Source organism: Neomonachus schauinslandi, chromosome 14 (assembly GCF_002201575.2).
Source record: "Neomonachus schauinslandi chromosome 14, ASM220157v2, whole genome shotgun sequence".
Lineage (NCBI taxonomy): Eukaryota > Metazoa > Chordata > Mammalia > Carnivora > Phocidae > Neomonachus > Neomonachus schauinslandi.
In genome coordinates, this window is record NC_058416.1 from 45,791,249 (window position 1) to 45,812,594 (window position 21,346).

Consider the following 21,346-nt stretch of genomic DNA (forward strand, 5'->3'; position numbering starts at 1 on the left):
ATAGTAATGAAAATCAGAGTGGAGAGAGTCAAGAGGATTGTATGAGGCTGCTTTTAATGAGTGGAATATCCTTAAATGGATAATGAGTGACAAAAGAAATTTGACTTCAAGATCATTTAAAATAGATGTTCTAGAAGACACGTTAGGAAGGGTGTTTTGGGCTACGGTGGTAGTTTGGGCTGAGAGTCTCGGAGAAGAACTAGGTGTAGAATGTTCTGAGGGGTCAAGACATAGAGCACCCATCTCCCCCTTTGCCTCCGAGACCTAGACCCGAGAGCTTTAGTGCCCCATTCCAAGTCACACTAGGACATTGTGACACAAAGGGAGGAGAGTCACAGTCTCTTGATTTCTAGTTTTAGGAATTGCCTTTCCCAGGTATACACATTCTAGACTGTGGAAGGAAAAGTGACTTTCCTTGCCTCTCTCAGATTCTTCACAAAAGCCCAAATCTGGAGCTCACTGCTCTGGGAGATCACCTTCCTTGCTCTAGTTTTAACTGTCAAGGTCTCAGGCTTTTGGTCCTGGGGGTACAAACAACATGTCCCAGTGAGTTGACCTGAGGGACCCAGTGTCCGACGGGCCTGTTTTTGGATCCTGCATGTCGTTGAACCTTTGTAAACCTCATTTTTCTTACCAATAAAATGGTGAGAATCTACTTCACAAGATTGTTGTACCAGGTAACAAATGTAAAGTACCTAACATGTGTCTGGCTCTTAGCAAGTTACTAACTAGTTGCAGCCTTTTATTATGGATGAAATTCACGGGGCCGCTGAGGAAGCATGCACCTTTTATCCTCTTTCTGTTTCCCTCTTCTGCAAAGTCCTGAGGAGTGACATAGTTCTGTGGCCAGCTGGACTCTTTGTGTCCTGCGAAAATATTTCCCCTTCTGGAGATGGCCTGAGAGAAATTGTGCGAATTTTTATATTAAACTTTTAGGAAACATTCTCTACAATAGAAGGCCGGTAATGGATGTGAATTCACTATTTATGGCGAATACTTTGCATTTGGGAACTTTAATGTTTCAAAAGATGCTGTGTATCTATTTCATTTTATCTGAAATGCATCTTATGTCAGTTATTATTATTGTTTCCAAAATGTTTCCAAAAATGCTGTGTATCTATTTCATTTTATCTGAAGTGCATCTTATGTCAAGTATTATTATTTGCATTTTATAGGTGAGGAAAGCAAGGCTCATCCAATCAGCATGGCTGAAGTAGAAAAAGAATGTAGACTTCTGGATTTGAAAATATGCAGTCTTTCATCTCATAATTTTCAAATAGAAGAAGCCAGAACCAATCTTAAGCCAAATCAAGAGGTGGAAATAATTAATCCTCTGGACCCCACATTTCTCCTGTGCTGTTCCCTTTTCCTTTAAGCATTGAGATCTCAGTCCCCTCCCCTATTACACCTCCCCAGAGGAAGTTACTTCTACAAGAAAAAAAATGTATTAGTCAGTTATGCCTGAAAGAGAATTAAAAGCAGTGGAAACCTGACAAATCCCTAATTGTGTGATTAAAGGCTTTGCCTTCTGATAAAAGCATTGCATGCTTCAGAAAGCTGATCTGGGAGGTATTGTAGAGGAGGTGGTGCTGGGGTGCTGGTGTGAGAGATCCAGGTGCTGGTAAAATCTCAGCAGAAAGACCTCCTCACAGAAGCTGAGTAGACTTTCAAAGGTCTTCCTCTGGATACTTTCGCTCAAAGGTCAGGAGATTTGTTAGGGTGGAACCCACCAGTCTGAGTTATAGGGAAAAATGAGTGATGGTTGTGCCTGCAAAATTATAACAGTGGGTCTGACTTTGGGTTGACTAGCCTCCTGATAATGTCACATTAGCTGTTTTAAATACACTGTGTGGAGAAGCAAATTCCTATTTCCAACTGGCATGCTGCCATCCTGAAGCAATGTCCATTTTCTTTGAAATACGCTACTTTTTTCATACAAATTTTCTTTGTGGTATGAAGAAATGGACACAACTGTTGGGGATGGGTTACCCCAAGGACTGGCGGGACATTGGTGTCATCTGCGGAAGGACTTGGGCATGACACATCACCATTCCCAAAAAAATGACTTCAATTCAGATGTCTTATATATGGCATTTCAGAGATGGCACTTACTTCTTTTTTCTTTCTTCCTTTCTTTCTTTCTTTTTTTTTTTTGGTAGTGTTGGCCGAAAAGGAAATTTCAAAAGGATTGGATTTTTCAGAATTAAAAGCAACAGTAGTAGGATTGATTACATTAGATCCCTTGTTATTCTTTTCGGAAAATAGGATGAGATCTGGCCCTTCTAGCTCACCATCTGAGAACATGCATGCTCCTTCCCCATGTGTATTTACTGAAAATTATGTTTGTGAAATATATACATATATATATATGCACACACACATATATGTATATCTCCTTATTAAATCACATGGTGAAAAAGCAAAATGATTAAATATGGGTGCTTATTTATCAGCCATTCTCCCTGATGTGTGATTGATTTAGTTGATTGTACTTTATGCATATTTGGAGATTATCTGATAATATATCATCATTTAATATATTTTTATATATAACATAAATACTATAAAATATTTAACATATGCTCACATTATCTTGACAGGTCAGGATTGAAACAATATAAGCGGGAACATATTTCCACAAGTGACTATTAATTTATAGTTACTAAGATAATGGCATAGACGTTCACTTTCAGTTCTATCTGGGTAGCTCTGTAAATTGTGTATTGATTATGCTAATGGCATTGGTGTCTTTATTACTTGTCTGCAGATACATGCAGATTGAATGCACATTTGGCAAGGTTGTCATTCCGTAGGAAAAAAGTGCATTTTTAAAACCTGGTTTTGGAGAGATTGAGTTAAAACTAAAGAAAAACATTAATTAAACACATATAGAAACTTAAGGAATTGTGTTCTAGGAAATGAAAAGTGCCGTTAAAAATGATGCTGTTATATTTCCTTTGTTTCATATTCATTAAGGGAAGTGTTGCAGAAATGGTACTAATTCAATAATGATCTATTTTTATAGTTTATTTTTGGTTGTGTGGCTTCTCTTGCTTTGTTTATCAGGCTGAAGGAAACTTAGACATTTAGGGTTGCATGTATTTTGAAATTTATTAGCCCAACTAGAGGAGAACAGAGTGAATTTCTTTTTTTCCAGTTATACATAAATTTTCTTGTATTTTGTAATAGCTCATAAGTCATAAGCCATAGCCCCACTTTTTGCTCTGATCTTTCATTATACAAACATGTACCTATTTGGTAGGATTTTTCTCTCTCCTTTTTCCTCTTTTGCTGAGCCGTCATGGTACCAAAGCAGTGGTTTAGAAACCACCTTCTTATCTTCCTGAATGGGATCACTTCTTAGAAACGGGGCCTTCCACTGTGTGCCAACTAAGAAAGAAAGTTAAAAAAAAAACTTAAATTTGTTTTCAAGCGTTTTCTACTTTATTATAATTACAATTGGATCCCCAATTTGTTTGAGAACCAATAGAAGCTGCTAAAGGGAAAAAAGAAAAACAAACAAACAAAAAAGCCAAAAGTTTTCATATTCCTGGGTGATACGAGTACATTTAACAGGATATTAAAGGTCCCAAATTTTGTGTTTAATTCACAACCTTGAGACAAATTCAATTGTCCCAGTCTTTCAAATACAGCATTTAAAATTTAGAAGAGGAACTTCCCAAATTAAAAAAAGAAAAAGAAAAGAAAGCTAATTAAGAGAATTGAGTGATAATATTGGATTGATTTTTGTGAATGAGAGTGGAGTTTATCTTCTCAAAATATAAAGATGAGCACTGCTACATTGTAGCAAGTGAGAGAGAGTTTCTTGTTCAAAACAAAACACTTTCTGCCTAAACTCGTGTTTCAGTAAATTGTTGAGACAGTTAACTTTAAGTGTGGAATTCAGAAATACTGTTACAATTGGACTGGTGTTATCTAACATAGCTGACGTAATAAGAACAGTTGGTAGAAGTATCAGAAAGTATGATGTCTGGAATATGAAGGCTTTTTGCCCCAGATTTTCTTTGGCTGGGGTGGAGTGAATGCTTCTTGGCTGGGCTTCTATAGCTGTAGCTTATTTGTTACATTTAAAGAGGAAATAACTAGACCCTTTCCCAAACATCCAAATGTCTAACTCCTAGGTTCAAGTATGTTTCAATTGTGATTGTAGTTGTCTGAAGAAACATTTTGCAGTATTTCTGAAGAAAGAGATGTTAGAATCAATAGCCGTTTTTATTTTTAGTCACATTTTGGATTTGTTTTCCCTTGGCTTTGTGTATGTTCGAAATAAGGCTAAAGTAAAAAGAATCTCACCAAAGGTCTTAGTCCCCAGAGGTGTCATGGGGGCCCTTGCAAATCTCTTGCACTGGATTAAAAAGTTAGCTGGTGTGATTGTGGTGTTTCTGGCCGGTCCCTCTCCAGTTTCGGCTTTGGTGGGATTATAGATAAAAGGCAAACTCTGGATGTAAACACAGTGAGAAAAAGTAAGCCATTAACCTTGATTAATACACCTGTTTTAGAACCAAGACAGCAAGCCCATCTCTAGGAATGGCTGTACCGCAGCCTGTACCCGGCAGTCATCAGCCAGCTCCCCACCTTCTCATGCCTAAACACAGCGCGAAGTAGTGGTTCCTGTGCCTTTTTTTCTGCCACTGACTGTTTGCACTTTATTCCCTCCTTTCCTGCCTCATGTCATAGCCTCCAGACTGGTTTCCCTGCTTCCAGGTCTGGTACCCTAACAAACTACTCTCTCCATTTCCAATGGGGCATCTTTCTAAAATGGAAACGGAGATCAGTCCCTCTCCTTCAATCCTTGGGTGACTTCCCCTGGTGCTGAGGTTAGCATGTGAACATTTAGCTCACAGTAGCTCCTTCGTGGTCTAGCTGCTTTCCCAGCCTCCTCTCTGCCAAGGCTCCCCTTTCCCCCCACTCTATGCAGCACCCCTCATTTGAATAGCACAGAAAAACTTGCACTTCCTGGAAGGCATCGTGTGGTTTTATGCCTCTGTGTGCCTTTGCATATGTTTCCTCTGTTTGGAGAGCCATTTTCTACTTGTCCTCAGGGCTACCCATCCTTTAAAACGTAGCCCAAGCTGCTCTTCTTTAGGTAAAAATTCCCTGCTCTGCCCTATGTGATTTAAATGCCCCTGGTCTGTGGGCTTCTCTGTCTAGTACTGACCCCGCCTTTTGCACTCATTGATTTACTCACACCCCCCCCCCCCCCCACACTCGTGCTTGCCAGCCCTCTCACATCATGACAGATGCCGAAAAATGCTAAGTTCGAATGGCACACTTGGGTAAATGGGAAGGCAATAGGACCACAGCTTCCCATTATCCCAAGCTGTACATGGCTGCTTCCAGGGCTGAATGAAAGTATCCTCCAACACCTGACTGGACCCACTTTTGACCTGCCAGTTGGGAAGCTCTTCCACAGCTTGCAGGCTCCTTGGGACAAGGTCCTAGGCTTTACATCTCCAGGGCCTTAGCCAAATGCCCCTTACTGAGCCTGGGTGCTTAGTAAACATTTGTTTGCTGAAGGTGTAACAAGGCAGCTATAGTAATTCAATTTCAAAGTTAAATGACTTTAAGGCAGGAGTGCATCGATAAATACTCTTTATGAAAGTTGGAGTGCTCAAATTGCTCTCTTCTAAATTTTATGTTAAGGATAAAGGGGGACTAAGTGGAAGAAAGAAATTGGGATATGATTCTGATTGGAAGGGGAGAAACTTTTTATTTGGTTCCAAAGAGTGTGTGTATGGTTCTCTGTGTGTGGTGGTGGTGGTGTTGTTTTTAACCTCTCCCAAGGTGAATTTCCCCCCCACTTAACATCTTCCTGCAAGGAATTCCACTGTAGATAGAAGAGTGGTAATAAATTCATGTTTGGCATGTTCTCCTTGATTATAGTACATCTGTGATATTTCGCTTTGGTCTTCAAGGACCGCGATAGACCTGTAGAACAATTAAGCAACACTGCGGAAATTCTAAATTCAATAGCGTGATTTTGTTTAATAGAGAGATCATTCTGTCTGGGAAGATTTTATAGACAAAGGAAAGAACAAGTATTTGAAAAGGGTTTTTTTGTTTTTCTTTTTATGTAAAACAATTTAATAACTTTCAGAGAATAGAGTCATTGCAAATAAACATGGCAGAAAAAGTAAAAAGCACATTTTTATCCTTGACCGCCCGAGCTCTCCAGACCTGTTGGTGCCTGCCAGGTGAAGGTGATGGCCGGTGCTGTCCTTCCAAGCTGAGAACTGGGTTTTGGATGTGCATCCTTTGCCCGCACTGGTTGCTTTTGTTTTTGTTTTGTTTTGTTTGTTTACCTTTTCTTGACAGTAGAAAAAAATGAGGCAGCAGACCAGCAGGCGGGTGTGGGCCAGACGGCTGCACAGTCTGGTAATGCTGCATTCCTTCATTAGAGCCTGCTTGCCATTTTATAACAGTGTGCGATTTATTTTCCCTAAATCTGTTTTCATCTTATGGGATTTCAAGTTAGAATGCATAGCTAGAGCCCAGAAAGCACAAAATAATGATCCCGCCCTTTGGTTTTTGAAAACTAGGAAGGCTGTCTGCTCCCTGTTTAACTCTTTACAGCCTGAAGGTAACTTTTCCTCTGTTCTTAAAAAGTATCAAGATACATCAGTGAATGCAGTTTGAACCCCCTTGTACAAGAGGAATGATTTTGGACATGATTTGCCTTAAACAGATAACATTTGATTTTTCTTTTTAGGCATGGGACTTGCAACCATGCCAGTAAACCCTAGAGCTAGCTGTACATACAGATGTGAACTTTAAAAACAACATTAGACAATTAATGATTATTTGACACAAGATGGCTGTCAACGTGGGGTTCATCATTTGTAGTGATTTGGGGGATTTGAGTGTGAGTTACATTTGTATAAAGTATTTGTTTACTTATTCATCATAGGATTTCTGAGAATAAGACACTGAGTTATAATGCTCTTTTTATTTTTAGACAAAATCCTTGGAAGAAAACTGAGGCAGCTTTCTCAAGTAACAAAATCATTATATTTTTACTAGTCCACTAGTAGCGTAGTGTTGGGCCCACTTTTTCTCGAACATTTACTTTTTTTATAGTTTTAGGTAATTAAGATCCAGGAGGTTGCGTCATCACAATGAAGTTAAGAAGTGTCTGTTTTTGTTTTTTGGTTCTTTTAAGACAGTATGCACTTTTTAGTTGGCGATTTCTTGAACTTACTGGCACTATGTGGGTTGAGTTAAGATTGAGTAATTCATGCCATGGTTGTTTAATTTGGTGAAAAGCTGGCTATGACCTGAGAACAGACTGTTAGGAAATCGTCATGTTTTAAGTTTGCGTGTGTGTGTAAGTGGAGTATTTTGGGTTCATTCATCTCTTGCCAATCTTAGTTGTTAAGTAATCTTCTTGCATTCATATTTACATCATCTTCAGAATCTTGTGTTTCTGCCACTCTCATAAAACTGACTCGGGTTTGTAAGGTAGAGCTTCGTGCTTGGAATTAACCAGGAAAAGCCTCATTTATATCTCCTGCAAGAAGGACAGAGGGCCTGCACTGTGTACTGGCTGCCAGAAGTTTTTATAGTAATACTTTGTATCTAGGCTCTGGCTCTTACCATTAAATGTGCTTTTTATAGAGTACCAAGTTATAAATGTAGTGCAGCTACGGCATATTAATCTTACTGCAGAGATTTAATGAGGCAGTTGTTTTGCGATGGACACTAGTGGGAGCAGGGAGCGACAGAGTTTTACTTTACCACTGAGCTGCAGAAATATTCCTTGCCTGGTAATAATTATAACCACATGATCTCTTAGTTTTTCTTTCTTTTGCCAGTGCTTTTCCATGCAAAAGTGGCTTGGAAGGAGGTCCATTTCTAGGCAGTGAAATGGGTTGGAAATTGGGCTGTTTTCTCAGTGGTTTGACATTTTAGCTTTGATCAGGCATGGGATCTTTGTTGCACAGAGAGAAATATGTAAGATGAGTTTCAAGAATACAGATAGTTTTTGCCAGTCCACTGAGATAGCTTTTAGATATTCATTACTTTGACTTGACTTTTATATAGGTTATAAAAAGTAAATGTGGTGAAACCTCATTTTTACATGGACAGAATAGAATTTCTGCTGGTTGGCCTTAAACTGATCCCACACTTGAAATTAATTGAAGTCCATGGGTTTATTGCCTCCAACACTTTTAAGCCAGTGCAATTTTTCATTTTCCCCAAAGTTGAAATTTTATTAAACCAAGTTATAGCAATAACAACCCTATGAAGGGGAGGATGAGAAGGAAAGCACCACCTGCCAGAGAACATAATACGGGGAAAAACATACTTCTTTTAAATTTCCATTTGTAAGTAAAGTTAACAAAATTGGAAACAGAGAGCTGCCATTTATTTTTTGTAATAATAATTGTGTCTTTGTTCCAAAATTAAGTCTTTTACCCAGGTTAGAACGCTATAAATGCAGGGCTTCATGGCAACCTTTTGAAGGGATGAGCTGCAGGTGAGCTCAGTAGTGATGGACGTCACATGTCTGAGTGGCATCCTTTAGGTCAAAGGACATAGAGTGGTGTCTGCAGCTGGGATGGAGTTTGCAGTTCTAGTGCAGGGGAGCTGTGGATATTTAAAAATACTGCCCTTCGGGGGAGTTTGGAGCACAACAATTGAGTTGAAAGAACAGTTGTCCTTCTTGAAGTGGTGTTGGGAATAGGGCAGTCCTTGCAGGCGTGGACCTTGTATTTATAACCCCTTAGGTTGAAGTCAGAGATTTGAATGGCTCGCGGAGTAATACAATTATTTTTTATGATTGGATCTCAAAGGACTTTATAAAAACTACATAACTGAGGCCATGTGCAATTACTGAAGTGTAGCCACCTGTGGGAAAGAAATGGTCGACAATGTAAGCTTTCCAGAGTCTTCCTTACATCAACTGACTCTAGGAGCCGAGCCCCCTAACACAAATAAACATCTTTTGAATGGGTGAGAAATAATTCTTCATGAAAGTGGAGGTTGGGAAAAAAATCTACTCACAGAGAGAGAGAGAGAGAGACTGAGATTCTAGCACTCGTTACGCCAAGGCATCGTAGACTATAATGGCACCCACCCCCCCAGAGGGTCCCTCTTAAGTGGTGACCTAAAAACAAATTCGCCAGTTGGCTGGAGCATGCATCCTAAAGTTGCAGCAGAAGTGAATAAGCTTGACTGACTTCAGTCCCTAAAGGGTTCTATCTGTAAATGCAGAAGTGGAAGCAAAAACATATTTTATTAGTCTTAAACTGGCCCTTATTTTAATAACTAGCCACAGTGTCAGAAGCACGGACCGGAGTCATTCTTTAGCTTTTAAGAGCTCAAGCATCATGAATGCATGCCTATTTGTTTGATATTTTTGATACTGGATTCGTGTAAAGTGTCCATATTCTTGAATAATAGGGAAGGCGAGTTTTTATCATTTTTCTCTGCGTACTACTTAAAGTATTCAGAGTGTCTTCTTATTTAAAAACAAACAGGCCTGCAAACTTGATGCATAGCATTTAAATAATCGTATTAAAATTCAGACTTAGCACCCACATTTCCCTCAGTGCTATCAGTTTTATGAGAAACTGGAATCTCATGCTAAACAATGGAGAATATTCAGTGTGTGCATACTGCCTTCCAGCAAGTACTTAGTGGTGTGAGGGCCAGTTTGCCGTAATTGGGACAGTTATTTATTTTCCGGACTTTTTCTCTAATTTGGCAGTATTTTACCACTTAGTTTTAGTTTGTTGGAGATCTTTGAACCACCACCTATTTGTTGTGGAGTGTGAAATATCTGAAACCAGCAAAGTCAAATGTGATGGATCATCGCGTCAATTTTGGGAAATGTAGGCATGTAGGTACTTTTTAATTTGGTGGTACCTGATCTGTTCCTCTTTATAGAAAAAATACCAGTTAAAGGACTTTTTATGCACATTTTTTCTACCTACTCACTCCTCTCCCTTTTTATCATCACTAAATAATATTTACTAAGCACTCACCTGGACACAGTGCTGTGCTGGGCAAAGTACAAGACACACAAAAAAGATCCTGTGATTACTCCCCCAGGAATGAGCAGTCAAAACCCCAGTCTATTGAAATGGGCACTGTGTAGAGCATTGAGATAATAATTTTCCAGATGGCAAATCAACCCAAATTACCAATTCACTTAAACACTGTGTTCTTTAAAAACAAATAAACAAACAAAATACTTGTTCTTTGAGATGAGAACTCTGCTCTGTTCATGAGCCCAAGAGATTATTATATATGTTGAAATGTAAGTTGATTCTGGCACACGTGAATCATCTGAAGGGTGGTGACAGAGTTAAGTTTATTGCAGATGCGAAGAAAGGCTTTAGAACAACTGCCAGCAAAAAAGGGACCATAGTGACTTGTAAGAAGGAGGGTTCGTAGAAGCGTGTTACATGCCGGGCAGCAGAGAGCATTTCCAGACAGGAGGATGGTGGTGTGGTGGCACTTAGAGATTTTTCTACGACATCTGGGCTAATTTTGGTTCTGTGAATTCCTGATTTTAACATTTCAAATTTTTATCTTCCCATATTAAAAAAAATTGACTACAGATAATGCATTACATATTTCTTAGGTAGCTTGCTACAACTCTTTTATAACCATTTTATTGACTATATTTTGAGACATAATTTATTTCTGACTTTGGAGGACATTTTGCCATTAGAAATTAATGTCCCATAAATTATGTCACAGATTATATTACCCAATTTCCCCTAAAGAGGCATATTCTGTCTTTCTCTTCCTTCCCCACTTTTGCTTTCCTGTAAAGAGGAGGGATGGCACCAGGATGTTTGGGGGCATCGCTAAAATGAGTCAAAGGACCACACATAGAATCAAGAAGTATCTAAAGTATGTATAGAGCTCTAAGTAAAAATGTTACATGTGTTTTACTCTCTCATTCCCCCTTGCTATTTGTGTATCATTCTTAGGGGTAGAATAGAACTATTTTTAGTTTTCCCGCCACCTTAGCTTTTTGACACTGGTAATGCAATTTAAGTCGTTGACTTGATTATAATTTATAATTGCTCTTTGTATATATTGCTTTTTTTGATGATTACTTGTTTGAAAACAAGAGACGTGCCAATATATTTACACTTGAATCCGTGTTTGTAAGAATGTTTTGCTGTGTGGTAGAGCTTATTTGGCTATCGCTGTCTAACAAATAATGGGGTAACTGTGTGTTTTGACCAGTTTGTAAGTAAAGGTCAATTTCGTGCCTATGGTAATTAGCTTAGCTTATTCTAGACTTTTGGCTAATTCGGGTAATTTCCTGTGAAACAGTATATTTAGCAGAAAGGGAATTCATTCTTACGCACAGTGGTTCTTTTCCTTTACATCGGAGACTTTAATTTTAAAACTGATTTCTCTACCTTTTAAGCAAAACCCCCTAAAAGGCTATGAAAAATATCAAAGTTCACCTTAAGAGTGGACAGATGAATTATTTGAAAGAAGCGATGAGAAAAAAAGGCCCACGTGGCGGTGGAAAGGAAAAGCGTCAGCCATCCTGAAGTGACACATCTTAGGCAAGACTCGCTTTTGGTTCCTCTGGAATAAAATCTGCCACGGAGCCTTCCTTCTACAGCTTTGAGGAAAATGGTGCTTCTGTTTTTGGTAGCAAGAAGATTAAACGTTACTTGAAAAGAACCTGTCTTTAAACCCCGCACTTACAGTCTTGATTTTCTTTCAGACCCCAGCTGTAAACTTGAAGACAAGACTGAAGATGGAGAGGCGCTAGGCTGTAAGAAGAGGCCGGAGGACGGAGAGGAGCTGGAAGACGAGGCCGTGCACAGCTGTGACAGCTGCCTCCAGGTGTTCGAGTCACTGAGCGACATTACCGAACACAAGATTAATCAATGTCAGTTGACAGGTAAACAATACTTACCACGTCTTGTCTTCGAGTACTGTTCTATTTCTCATTTTTTCAGTTCATACTGTTTTTTTTTTTCTCTTGCTCTCCCAATTGTTTTACTCCCACACTTGAACACATAGGTGAGTCTAGAAGTGCTTTCGGAAGGATTCTAAGATGGCCGTTTGTGGCAAACTCAGCATCACAGTCCTTAGATTATGAACTGTACCTAGATTTTAATAGCTAGTGGGTCTTTCTTCCTTCCTTCCTTCCTTTCTTTTTCTTTTTCTTTCTTCCTTCCTTTCTTTCTTCCTTCCTTCCTTCCTTTCTTTCTTTCTTTTCTTTCTCTCTTTCTTTCTCTCTCTCTCTCCCTTCCTTCTCTCTTTCTTTCTCTCTCTCTTTCTCTCTCTTCCTTCCTTCCTCTCTCTTTCTTTTCCTTCCTTCCTTCCTCTCTCTCTTTCTTTCTTTTCCTTCCTTCCTTCCTCTCTCTCTCTTTCTTTCTTTTCCTTCCTTCCTTCCTTCTTCTCTCTCTCTTTCTTTCTCGTTCTCTCTCTTCCTTCCTTTTTTCTTTCTTTCTTCTTTCTTTCTCTTTCTCTTCCTTCCTTCTTCTCTCTTTCTCCCTTTTTTCTTTCTTTCTTTCTCTCTCTCTTCCTTCCTTCTTCTTTTCTTTCTTCTTTCTTTCTTTCTTTCTTTCTTTCTCTCTCTTTCTCTTTTTCTAACTATAGTGATGCCATGGGGGTTCAGAATCTAACATGATGGTTAAAATAAAGTTAAAAAAAAAAACCTTTGTCAATATTTTTTCAAAGAAATGTAGTGTGTGTTAACTTATTTTGATGTAAATATCACTTCCTCGGGGGAACTTTCCTTGATGCCTCTCTGCCTGAGTTTGGTGCCTTTTTGTGTTCCCACAAAGTTCTCTGCCTATTGCATCTCACAGTTTCCACTACATGTGTTCACTTCTCCCTGTCCCTCTTTAGACTGCGAGCTCATGGATGGCAGGAACTGTGTCTTATTTGTTATTGTATTCTCTGAGCCTTGTACAGTGCCTGGCCCACAGTAGATTCCCACAAAGGCATGGACGCTATTCTGCTATGCAGTTCATGGGATGGATCCGACTTAAAATAACAATTAGCATGACGACATGTTCAGTTTAATGGTTGAATAAAACTAAAACTCAGTTTGCCAAATTTCTATCCTCTTGAGAAACATCCTATAAGAACAGACTATATCAGCTTGAGTGGGACATTTTAGGTAGATATATTTTTTTAGATTCATGTAATTTTTCTCTTGCTACTTGAAGCTGATATTTTCTGGCTGTGTGCATGTGTCTGTAACTCTCTCTTTCTTTCTCTCTCTTTGTTTCCCAGCACAAATCTTTCTTCAATTACCCATGTGTAGGAAACATATTTAGTAAACAAGTGATTCTCCAACTGTTTTCCATAGAATATTGATATTTTTGTTAGATTTTAAAAGGTGTTCCATTTTAGTCAGGGTTTCTGAACAGATTTTTGTGGAAATGTTGATTAAGTCCAATTAAATAGGCTTCTTTATTAAAGTGCACTGTGGCTCTTCAAGAAGGGACTACAGTGACTAAGGCCATAGAATCTTCTTTCTTTCAGAAAACCCATTACTCTTGGTTGGAACTTAAGTTTGAGCATTGATGTTGCATATATAAGTATTGGCCATAATACATATTTTTTGTGGTTTTTAGGATTTTTAATAACTTTTATTTTGTCATAGTGCCAAACTTAACGAAAAATTACAAAAGTAATCCATAGAATGCCCATGCACTATTTACCTCATTCACTGACTGAATGATTATTTACATTTCACCCCATTTATTTATCATTCTTTATCTTTCGTTAATTTTTTCTTAATCATTTGAGAGAAGATTGGTGACATCATACCCTTCTAAATATATCTTATGTATTTCCTAAGAACAAATATTCTCTCACATGACCACAGCATACTTCTTGAAATCAGGAAAGCTCACATTTAATACCATAGAATATTATTATCTAATCCATGATCAATATTTAAATTTGAATAGTTGTTTCAATAATGTCCTTTATAGCTTTTTTTTTTCTTGTCTAGGATTCAGGACCATGTACAACATTTATTTGTCATGTCTCTTTTGTTCCTTTTACCTGGAAAGATCTCTCAGCCTTTCTTTGTCTTTCTTGACCATGACATTTTTGAAGAGTATCTGTCAGCTACTTTCTAGAATGCCTGTATTTGGGTTTGTTTCTTTGTGATTACATTCGAGTTACATCATTCTGTGGCAGGAACACCATCAAAATGATGCTGTGCTCTTCTCAGTGCATTAGGTCTAGAAGCATGTGAAGCTGATTTGTCCTCATGTTGATGATGTTAACATTGAATACTTCTTCAAGGTGGTGCCCACCAACTTTCTCCAGTATAAAGTTACTATTTTTCCTTTGTAAGTAATAAATCATTTGTGGGAAGATGCTTTGACCTCATATAAATATCCTCATCCTTATAAAACATCCATTTTAACTCTATAAATTTTTGTAGTTATTAGCCTTCTACCACAATTTCCTTTCTTATTCATTCACTCATCTGTTTATTTGTATCACTATGGGCTTTTGGATTTTATTTTACTCAGTGGTCATAATTTATTACTGTCATTATTTTGATGCTCAGATTGCCTGAGATTTAGCCAATGGGAATCCCTTCAAACTGGATCTTGTGTTGGTTTCATATGTCTTCATCATTATTTGAGGACTTACCTTAGTTTCGGCTGCACACAAATGCCCCAGGCTCATCATATTCTTGTCCCAGTCCCGTAATCAGCCTTTTTTTTCCCAAGGAGCCCTCATTCTTTTAAGAAGAAAGGTGTTTAGAAACCAAGATATGGGCACTAGGTGTGCTCATTGCTGTAGGTATATCATTGATTATAGAGCCTTCCAGCAGACAGAATTAGGAAGTGTATATGTAAATTTAATATAATATACACATAAGAATCATGTGTTCATATTGATGCTTCTAATTCAGTCCAACACTTCAGGTTCATCCCAGGTTCCTCTCCATATTTATTACTACAGTCTTTGGCAGTGAGAAACCTAGCTTCATCATCCTCAACATGTTTGCTCATTTGCTTGAGTCTAGAATATACCTTAAGCCATTTCAAAGTTGCTTACTCATATCATCATGATAAGCAGACCAACTAACTAGTTTCACAGTTGTTTTTTGCTGTAATTTTAATGTAACATCTACATACAGTGAAATTTATAAATCATAAGTGTACAATTTGATGAATTTTGACAAAACACATATACCCACATGACCCACATCCCTCTTGAGATAATTTCCTGCATCCTAGAAATTTCTCTAGTACCCCTTTCTGATCAATAATGCTCCACCAGAAATAACTAGCTTTTAAGTTGTTTAACCACAGATTAGTTTTAGAACTTCTTGTAAGTGAATCACACAGTATGTACTCTTTTTTTTGAGTTCAGCTTCTTTTGTTCAGTATAATGTCTATGAGATTCATCCATGTTGTATATATGAGTAATGTGTTCTTTTTTATTGCTGAGTAGTATTCCATAATATGAATATATCATAATTTATTTCCATACTCCCATTGCTAGACATTTTGGTTATTTTTAGTTTTTGGTTTTTATGAATAAAGTTGTGAACCTTCCTATGTAGGTCTTAATGTGGACATATGTTTTATTTTTCTTGATTTAACAAGTAGGGATAGAATTGCTGAGTCATGGGGGAGGGGTGGTGGGATATGTTTGACTTGAAAAACTTCTGAACCTTTTCCCAAAGTGGTTGCACCATTTTACACTCTTACCAGCAATGTCTGAGAGTTCCAGTTGTGCTTCCTAGCTCACATTTGTGTTGTCAGTCTTTTTAATTTTAGCATTCTATTGGGTGTGTATTGGGTTTATTTGCATTTTCTAGCTCATATACATTTAATTGACTTCATGTGATGCATTTTTTATCCCTTAGAATGCATAATTTTTGGAAAGTCCCATTAAATGCAAGACAGTATGATTCTGTTTTCAGTGGAATACCTGGTGATTTAAAAGGAGCTTTACTCATGTAGAATCATCACTATTGTTAGAATAAAGACATAGTGACTTGACTGACATGGCTAGTATATACTATGCTAGCAAGGAATCTTACCTTAGGTGAGAGTGCGTTGTTAAACAAGCCTTAAATTCTATTTAGTGTTTATTTTTTATTGAGTTTCTGCCACATAGTTATCCTTATGTTCAGCTTTATGAAATAGAATAGAAGCAAAAGATACTATTCCTTTACAACTTTATATATTATACAATACCTATTCCTTTACAGATTATACAACTTTAATAATCAGTGCAGAAAATGCTCAATTTTCAGCACATGGTATGGTGAAGATATTTATGGGTTAAATATTGTTTTTCTTCAAAAATGAAAAAAACGCTCACCCTAATAAAATATTTGGTTTATTTTGATCTTAAGCTTTCTAAAAGTAGGGAATCTAGTCTCTGCTCACATACCACAACATTTTAATCAAAGGTAGGAAAACAGAGGCTTATTTGTGACAATCAAACACATTTTAGGAAAGGTAAATCTGATAAGACTTGGTCCTGTTTGCTGTTGTATCAGGATGATTTCTCTGGGAGGGTGGAGGATTGACGAGGAAAAGCAAAAGTGGAGGATTAGAGAGAGAGAGAAAAGGGGGAGAAATGAAATTAGCAATCGTTCACATTTGTTGAAGGTGTTGAAGTTGAAACTTGAGTTGGCTAAGAGTACCCCTCAGACTAATCTGAAAAAGATTAAAGATCCTTGGAAGTATTTTAATTAAAAAAAGTAATGTGGGGGCGCCTGGGTGGCTCAGTCATTAAGCGTCTGCCTTCAGCTCAGGTCATGATCCCAGGGTCCTGGGATCGAGCCCCGCATCGGGCTCCCTGCTCGGCGGGAAGCCTGCTTCTCCCTCTGCCACTCCCCCTGCTTGTGTTCGCTCTCTCGCTGTGACTCTCTCTCTCAAATAAATAAATAAAATCTTTAAAAAATAAAATCTTAAAAAAAAAAAAAGTAATGTGATGCTTTTACCTTCTTCTTTGATTAAATCATTTTAATATAAGTTGGGACATCCAGCTCTTCCAATTCATGTTTCCTGCTTCTTGAGTTAACTCTTTTCCTGGTGCTGCTACTTGCTGCTGGTGCTGCTGCTGCTGCTTTTTTTTTTTTCTTTTCTCCTTGATGGACAAAGTGTTAGTTTAGCAAAGAGGGTATTTCTAGTTTTATTTTCCCCTCTTAATTTACTCTTTCTCTCACTGTTCTTTTTCACTTTCTTTGTCTTTTAACTTCATCTAGCCCCATTTGTATCCTTGCTCATTCCCTCAGATTCCTGTCCTTTCTTAAAGACTCTTCATTTTTTTTTATTGTCCCTATTTCTCTGCTTCCTTTCTCCTTGGCTTACAGTCTCTCTCTGCTTCCTTCATTTTTTCCTTGCTCCTTGTGGCTTCCCTTCTATTAGCCTCGAAGTCTTTACTTACATGTGTAGGCCTCCCTGGCTATACCATAAACCTGAAGACTTTTTGGTCAACAATTTACATGAAGAAAGAGAGAATTCTGAGTAATGTTCTGATGGGTTAACTGTAGAGTAGAATTAGGAGAGAAAGAACTCTTAAAACTTGTTGATTTGTAAAATAACAGAAAACTGAGGTATTCTGTGGATTGACACTTGCGGGAGTTACTGAGGGTAGTTCAATTGTCAGAGAACTGGTAGATACCCTGTTTTCAGATTATTTCCATCCTGTAGCTGAGGGTTTCTAGGTAACTTGAGATTTGTTCCTTTGGTGACTTTCATCCCCAAGGGTGAGGCACATTCCTTGGGGAGACTGCCTAGATGAAAAGTGATTCACTCTGTGTTAAAAGTCTTGAAATCCTCCTATAGCCTTGCCAAGTGACCCCAGAGTAGACCGAGCCTTAGAAGATGAAGTTCAAATATGGAGCAAGATGACCAATTCTAGACCCAGATTTGAAACTCATCATGTGGATTAAGTATGCCCCAGATCAGTTCATGAGTAGATATTAGTAACCTCGACTGAACTCAGCCACTGGGGACCTAGAGTTCTAAGGGATCATACACATAATTCATCACTGAGAGGTGTTCTGGAATGTGGGCACTATTCTGGACAAGCACCCTGATCTAGGAAACAAAACAGTCCCTAAGGATAGGTAGGGATGAAGGAGCTCCCATCAAGAGGAGTTCTTTCTTTTTTGTCTCATGGTGCAATTTTCTTCTCATTTGCAATCCAACATGTGTAAGTAAGTTATGTATCATCCCTGCTTGAAGGAATAAAGGGAAGGGGGAAAGAAAAAAAAATTAAATCCCACTTTTCAATTGTAGCAGTAGATAGAAACCACCTGTCCTGCCCCAGCCTTGCTCTCTTTTTCCTGGAGGCTGGGAAGGGAGGACAATCAACAGTCTAATGCTGTTGGGACTCTCTGATGCAGAAGACAGATTATCAAAATATATATTTAAAGAAGGAAAAGCACAGAGAACCTCTCATTTTACTAATCCACAAACCCTATCGTTTCTTGCCAATTCCCTCAGGGGGTGGGGAGGGCTGGAAGCCAGAGGGGTCTCATCACACTTCTCAGCAAAGATTTAATAGCAGGGTGCTATGGGGAAGGCTGAGATTACGGAGACTTTATTATGCTTACAAAACTGAGTACGAACCAGCATTGTAAATCATCAAAACTAAGCTACACTTAACAGGATAAATGTGTAAAGTGCATTTGGTAATACTGTATGCTTGTTCTGAGTCATTTTTCTCTTCTTTCCTGCTAATTTGCAAACTTGAGTTGTCTGTTAAGTGTTCTTTCACATCATTAATGCGAATTGCCTGGGTGTAAATGGAGAAAAACCTGAATAGCATTGTATTAGTTCTTAACCCTCTGGCCCGCCATACTCTTGGTAAGATGAGTAAGTAGAGATGCATATGACAGCAAGGCTGTCAGACTTTGGGGGAGCATGTTTGTAGGCCAGATTTTTAAAACCTTAGCCATATTTGTGGCTCCATTACAAATATTATTACTGCACACGCTCACGTTTTTGAGGAAAATGAACTGAATTGAGAAGTAGATGCTGCACATCAGATCAAATGATGTGTTCACTTAATTTGATTTTAAAAATTATGAGACTTCTTGGAAGCTTCAGTAGGTTTTGTGAACTGAAGACTTTGCAACATCTGGATTTTTTTTTTCCCAAAGAATTTTTTTAAGAAGTGAAAGTGATTGTACATGTGTTCTATGGTTGTGGTAAATTAAAGGCTGGCTGGTTCCACCCCAAAATCAAGTACTCTAACAGCTAGTTCTGTTGGCAAAGGGAATAAGGAAACTGAATATTTTATGGAATGAGGCACTATTTTCATGGAAGCATATCGAAACTGTTTTTAAGACCTTTTTTTGTTTTCCTTTTTAAAGCATTAGTTGAAATAAATGTGATATTTTAACTTTTTAGTTTATATCAATTACGTTTAGGGCGTATAGCTTTTATTTGCATATTTCTGTATTAATTTCTGTATTAATTCCTTATTCATACTTTGTTATCATTTATATATTATCTATTTCTATATAATTAGGCTTAAGGCATTGTATGTTTTATTTTTTATTTCCCTCCATTTTGATCAATTCCTTGTTTCCTACCTAAATTTTTTTTTTTTTAAGATTTTATTTATTTATTTGAGAAAGAGAGAGTATGCAAGCACAGTCCAGGGAGAGGGAGAAGCAGACTCCCTGCTGAGCAGGGAGCCCGACGTGGGGCTTGATCCCAGGAACCTGAGATCATGACCTGAGCCAAAGGCAGACGCTTAACCGACTGAGCCACCCAGGCACCCCTATTTTTTATTTTTTAACCTATTTTTTTCTCCAAATTCCCTAAGCCCCCAAAATGCAGTTTCATGGCCTCCATCAATTCCATTCCTAGCCACTTTTCCACACACTTCTTATTTTGTAGACCAGTGGTTTCCAAACTTTTTGATAAAAAAGAATTTAGTATTCATCTTTGTCATACATAACTTATCAATACATTTCAAAGATGCACATATATACAACATTCACAAAAGTAGAAATTGAAAACTGAGGTCAAGATGAAATACACAGGTATTTAAAATAAATTTATGTTGTTTTGAAGTCCTGGTCCAGATTCACTTTTTTTGACAATTCATTTTATTTTTTTAAAATTTAATTTTAAATTTTATTTGTTTATTTGACAGAGAGAGAGCACAAGCAGGGGAAGAGGGCAGAGGGAGAAGCAGAATCCCCAATGAGCAGGGACCCCGATGCAGGGCTTGATCCTAGGACCCTGGAATCATGACTTGAGCCGAAGGCAGACACTCAACTGACTGAGCCACCCAGGCACCCTTTGACAATTCATTTTACTGGCTCTGTCTCACGGAACCACCAAAGAGCGAATGCGTGTTATTACACTTCCCAATGAGGTTCATCATTATCAATGGTGGATATAAGCCCACATTTCAGATAACTTTCCTGATAATGTCAGGGTTTTTTGCCAGTTTTGGGTCAGGTCTGATTAAATTGTTTCCCTCCTTTATACAATGGCTGACGAACAGCTTTTACTAGGAGTGGAAGCAGCCAGATTTGCCATTTTCTTGACGATTACTTGTGCTCCATTATCAATATCCTGCAGTTTTCCTCGCAGAAGACTTTAAAAAATCACTTGTTAAACTTTGAGGATTTTGTGTAAATTAGATTAATTAACATTAAAAATATGATCCGTAAGTCTCTTTCACTGGGCTCGGTAGACTGCATTATTTTGATGCGTGGGAAGGGACTGGAAAAGCAAGGGCACCCAGGCTGATGGGGATACTCTTTATCTTCCTGCTCTCAGGAAGGTCTGCTTGGTTCTGGCTGGTGTCTGTTCTGATTGATTTCTAAATATTCAGAGCATCTTCTCTATCCTAGGATTTGTACCCTATATTTCAGAGACCACTGTTCTTGACTACCGTGTGCTACATCATGTGTAAAACAGCTCGCTAATCTCTGCTCCTCTCAGTTTTAGATGAAGTGGTGGGGCTAAGGGTGTCATTTTCATGGTCTGGCAGGGCCATGACTAAATTCTATACATTTACCAGAGAAAAAGCAATCCTCCCTAATTGGTTCCAACCTCTGAGCCGTTGGCCGAGTGAACTCCTTTTTCTGATTTTGGAGGAAGGGTCAGTGAAGCTATTACCCGCTATGAAAGCTTTGTTATTTTCACACAGAACTTTTGATATTAATACGTAGTCTATCATTCTCTTCTTGACATATTTGTTTGCTAAGTTCTCTATCAAAACATGAATGTAAAATAATCATTTTTGGTCCATTTTCTTGACAATCTTTGAATGCTTCTGTACACTGTAATTGGGATTTATAAAAGGACTGTACTGATGAGTTACGTTTTCCCACTGTGAATGAGTTATTACATGTATTAATTTAATA

At 38.1% G+C, this 21,346-nt stretch overlaps 1 protein-coding gene across 1 annotated transcript in view; it reads left to right on the forward strand.

Moving 5' to 3' along the window:
* ZNF521 (zinc finger protein 521) overlaps positions 1 to 21,346 on the forward strand; it is a 274,456-nt gene that overhangs the window by 16,180 nt on the left and 236,930 nt on the right. The window contains exon 3 of the mRNA XM_044921125.1: positions 11,723 to 11,902. Within this exon, the coding sequence (XP_044777060.1) occupies positions 11,723 to 11,902 (180 nt within the window). The remainder of the gene's footprint in view (positions 1 to 11,722; positions 11,903 to 21,346) is intronic.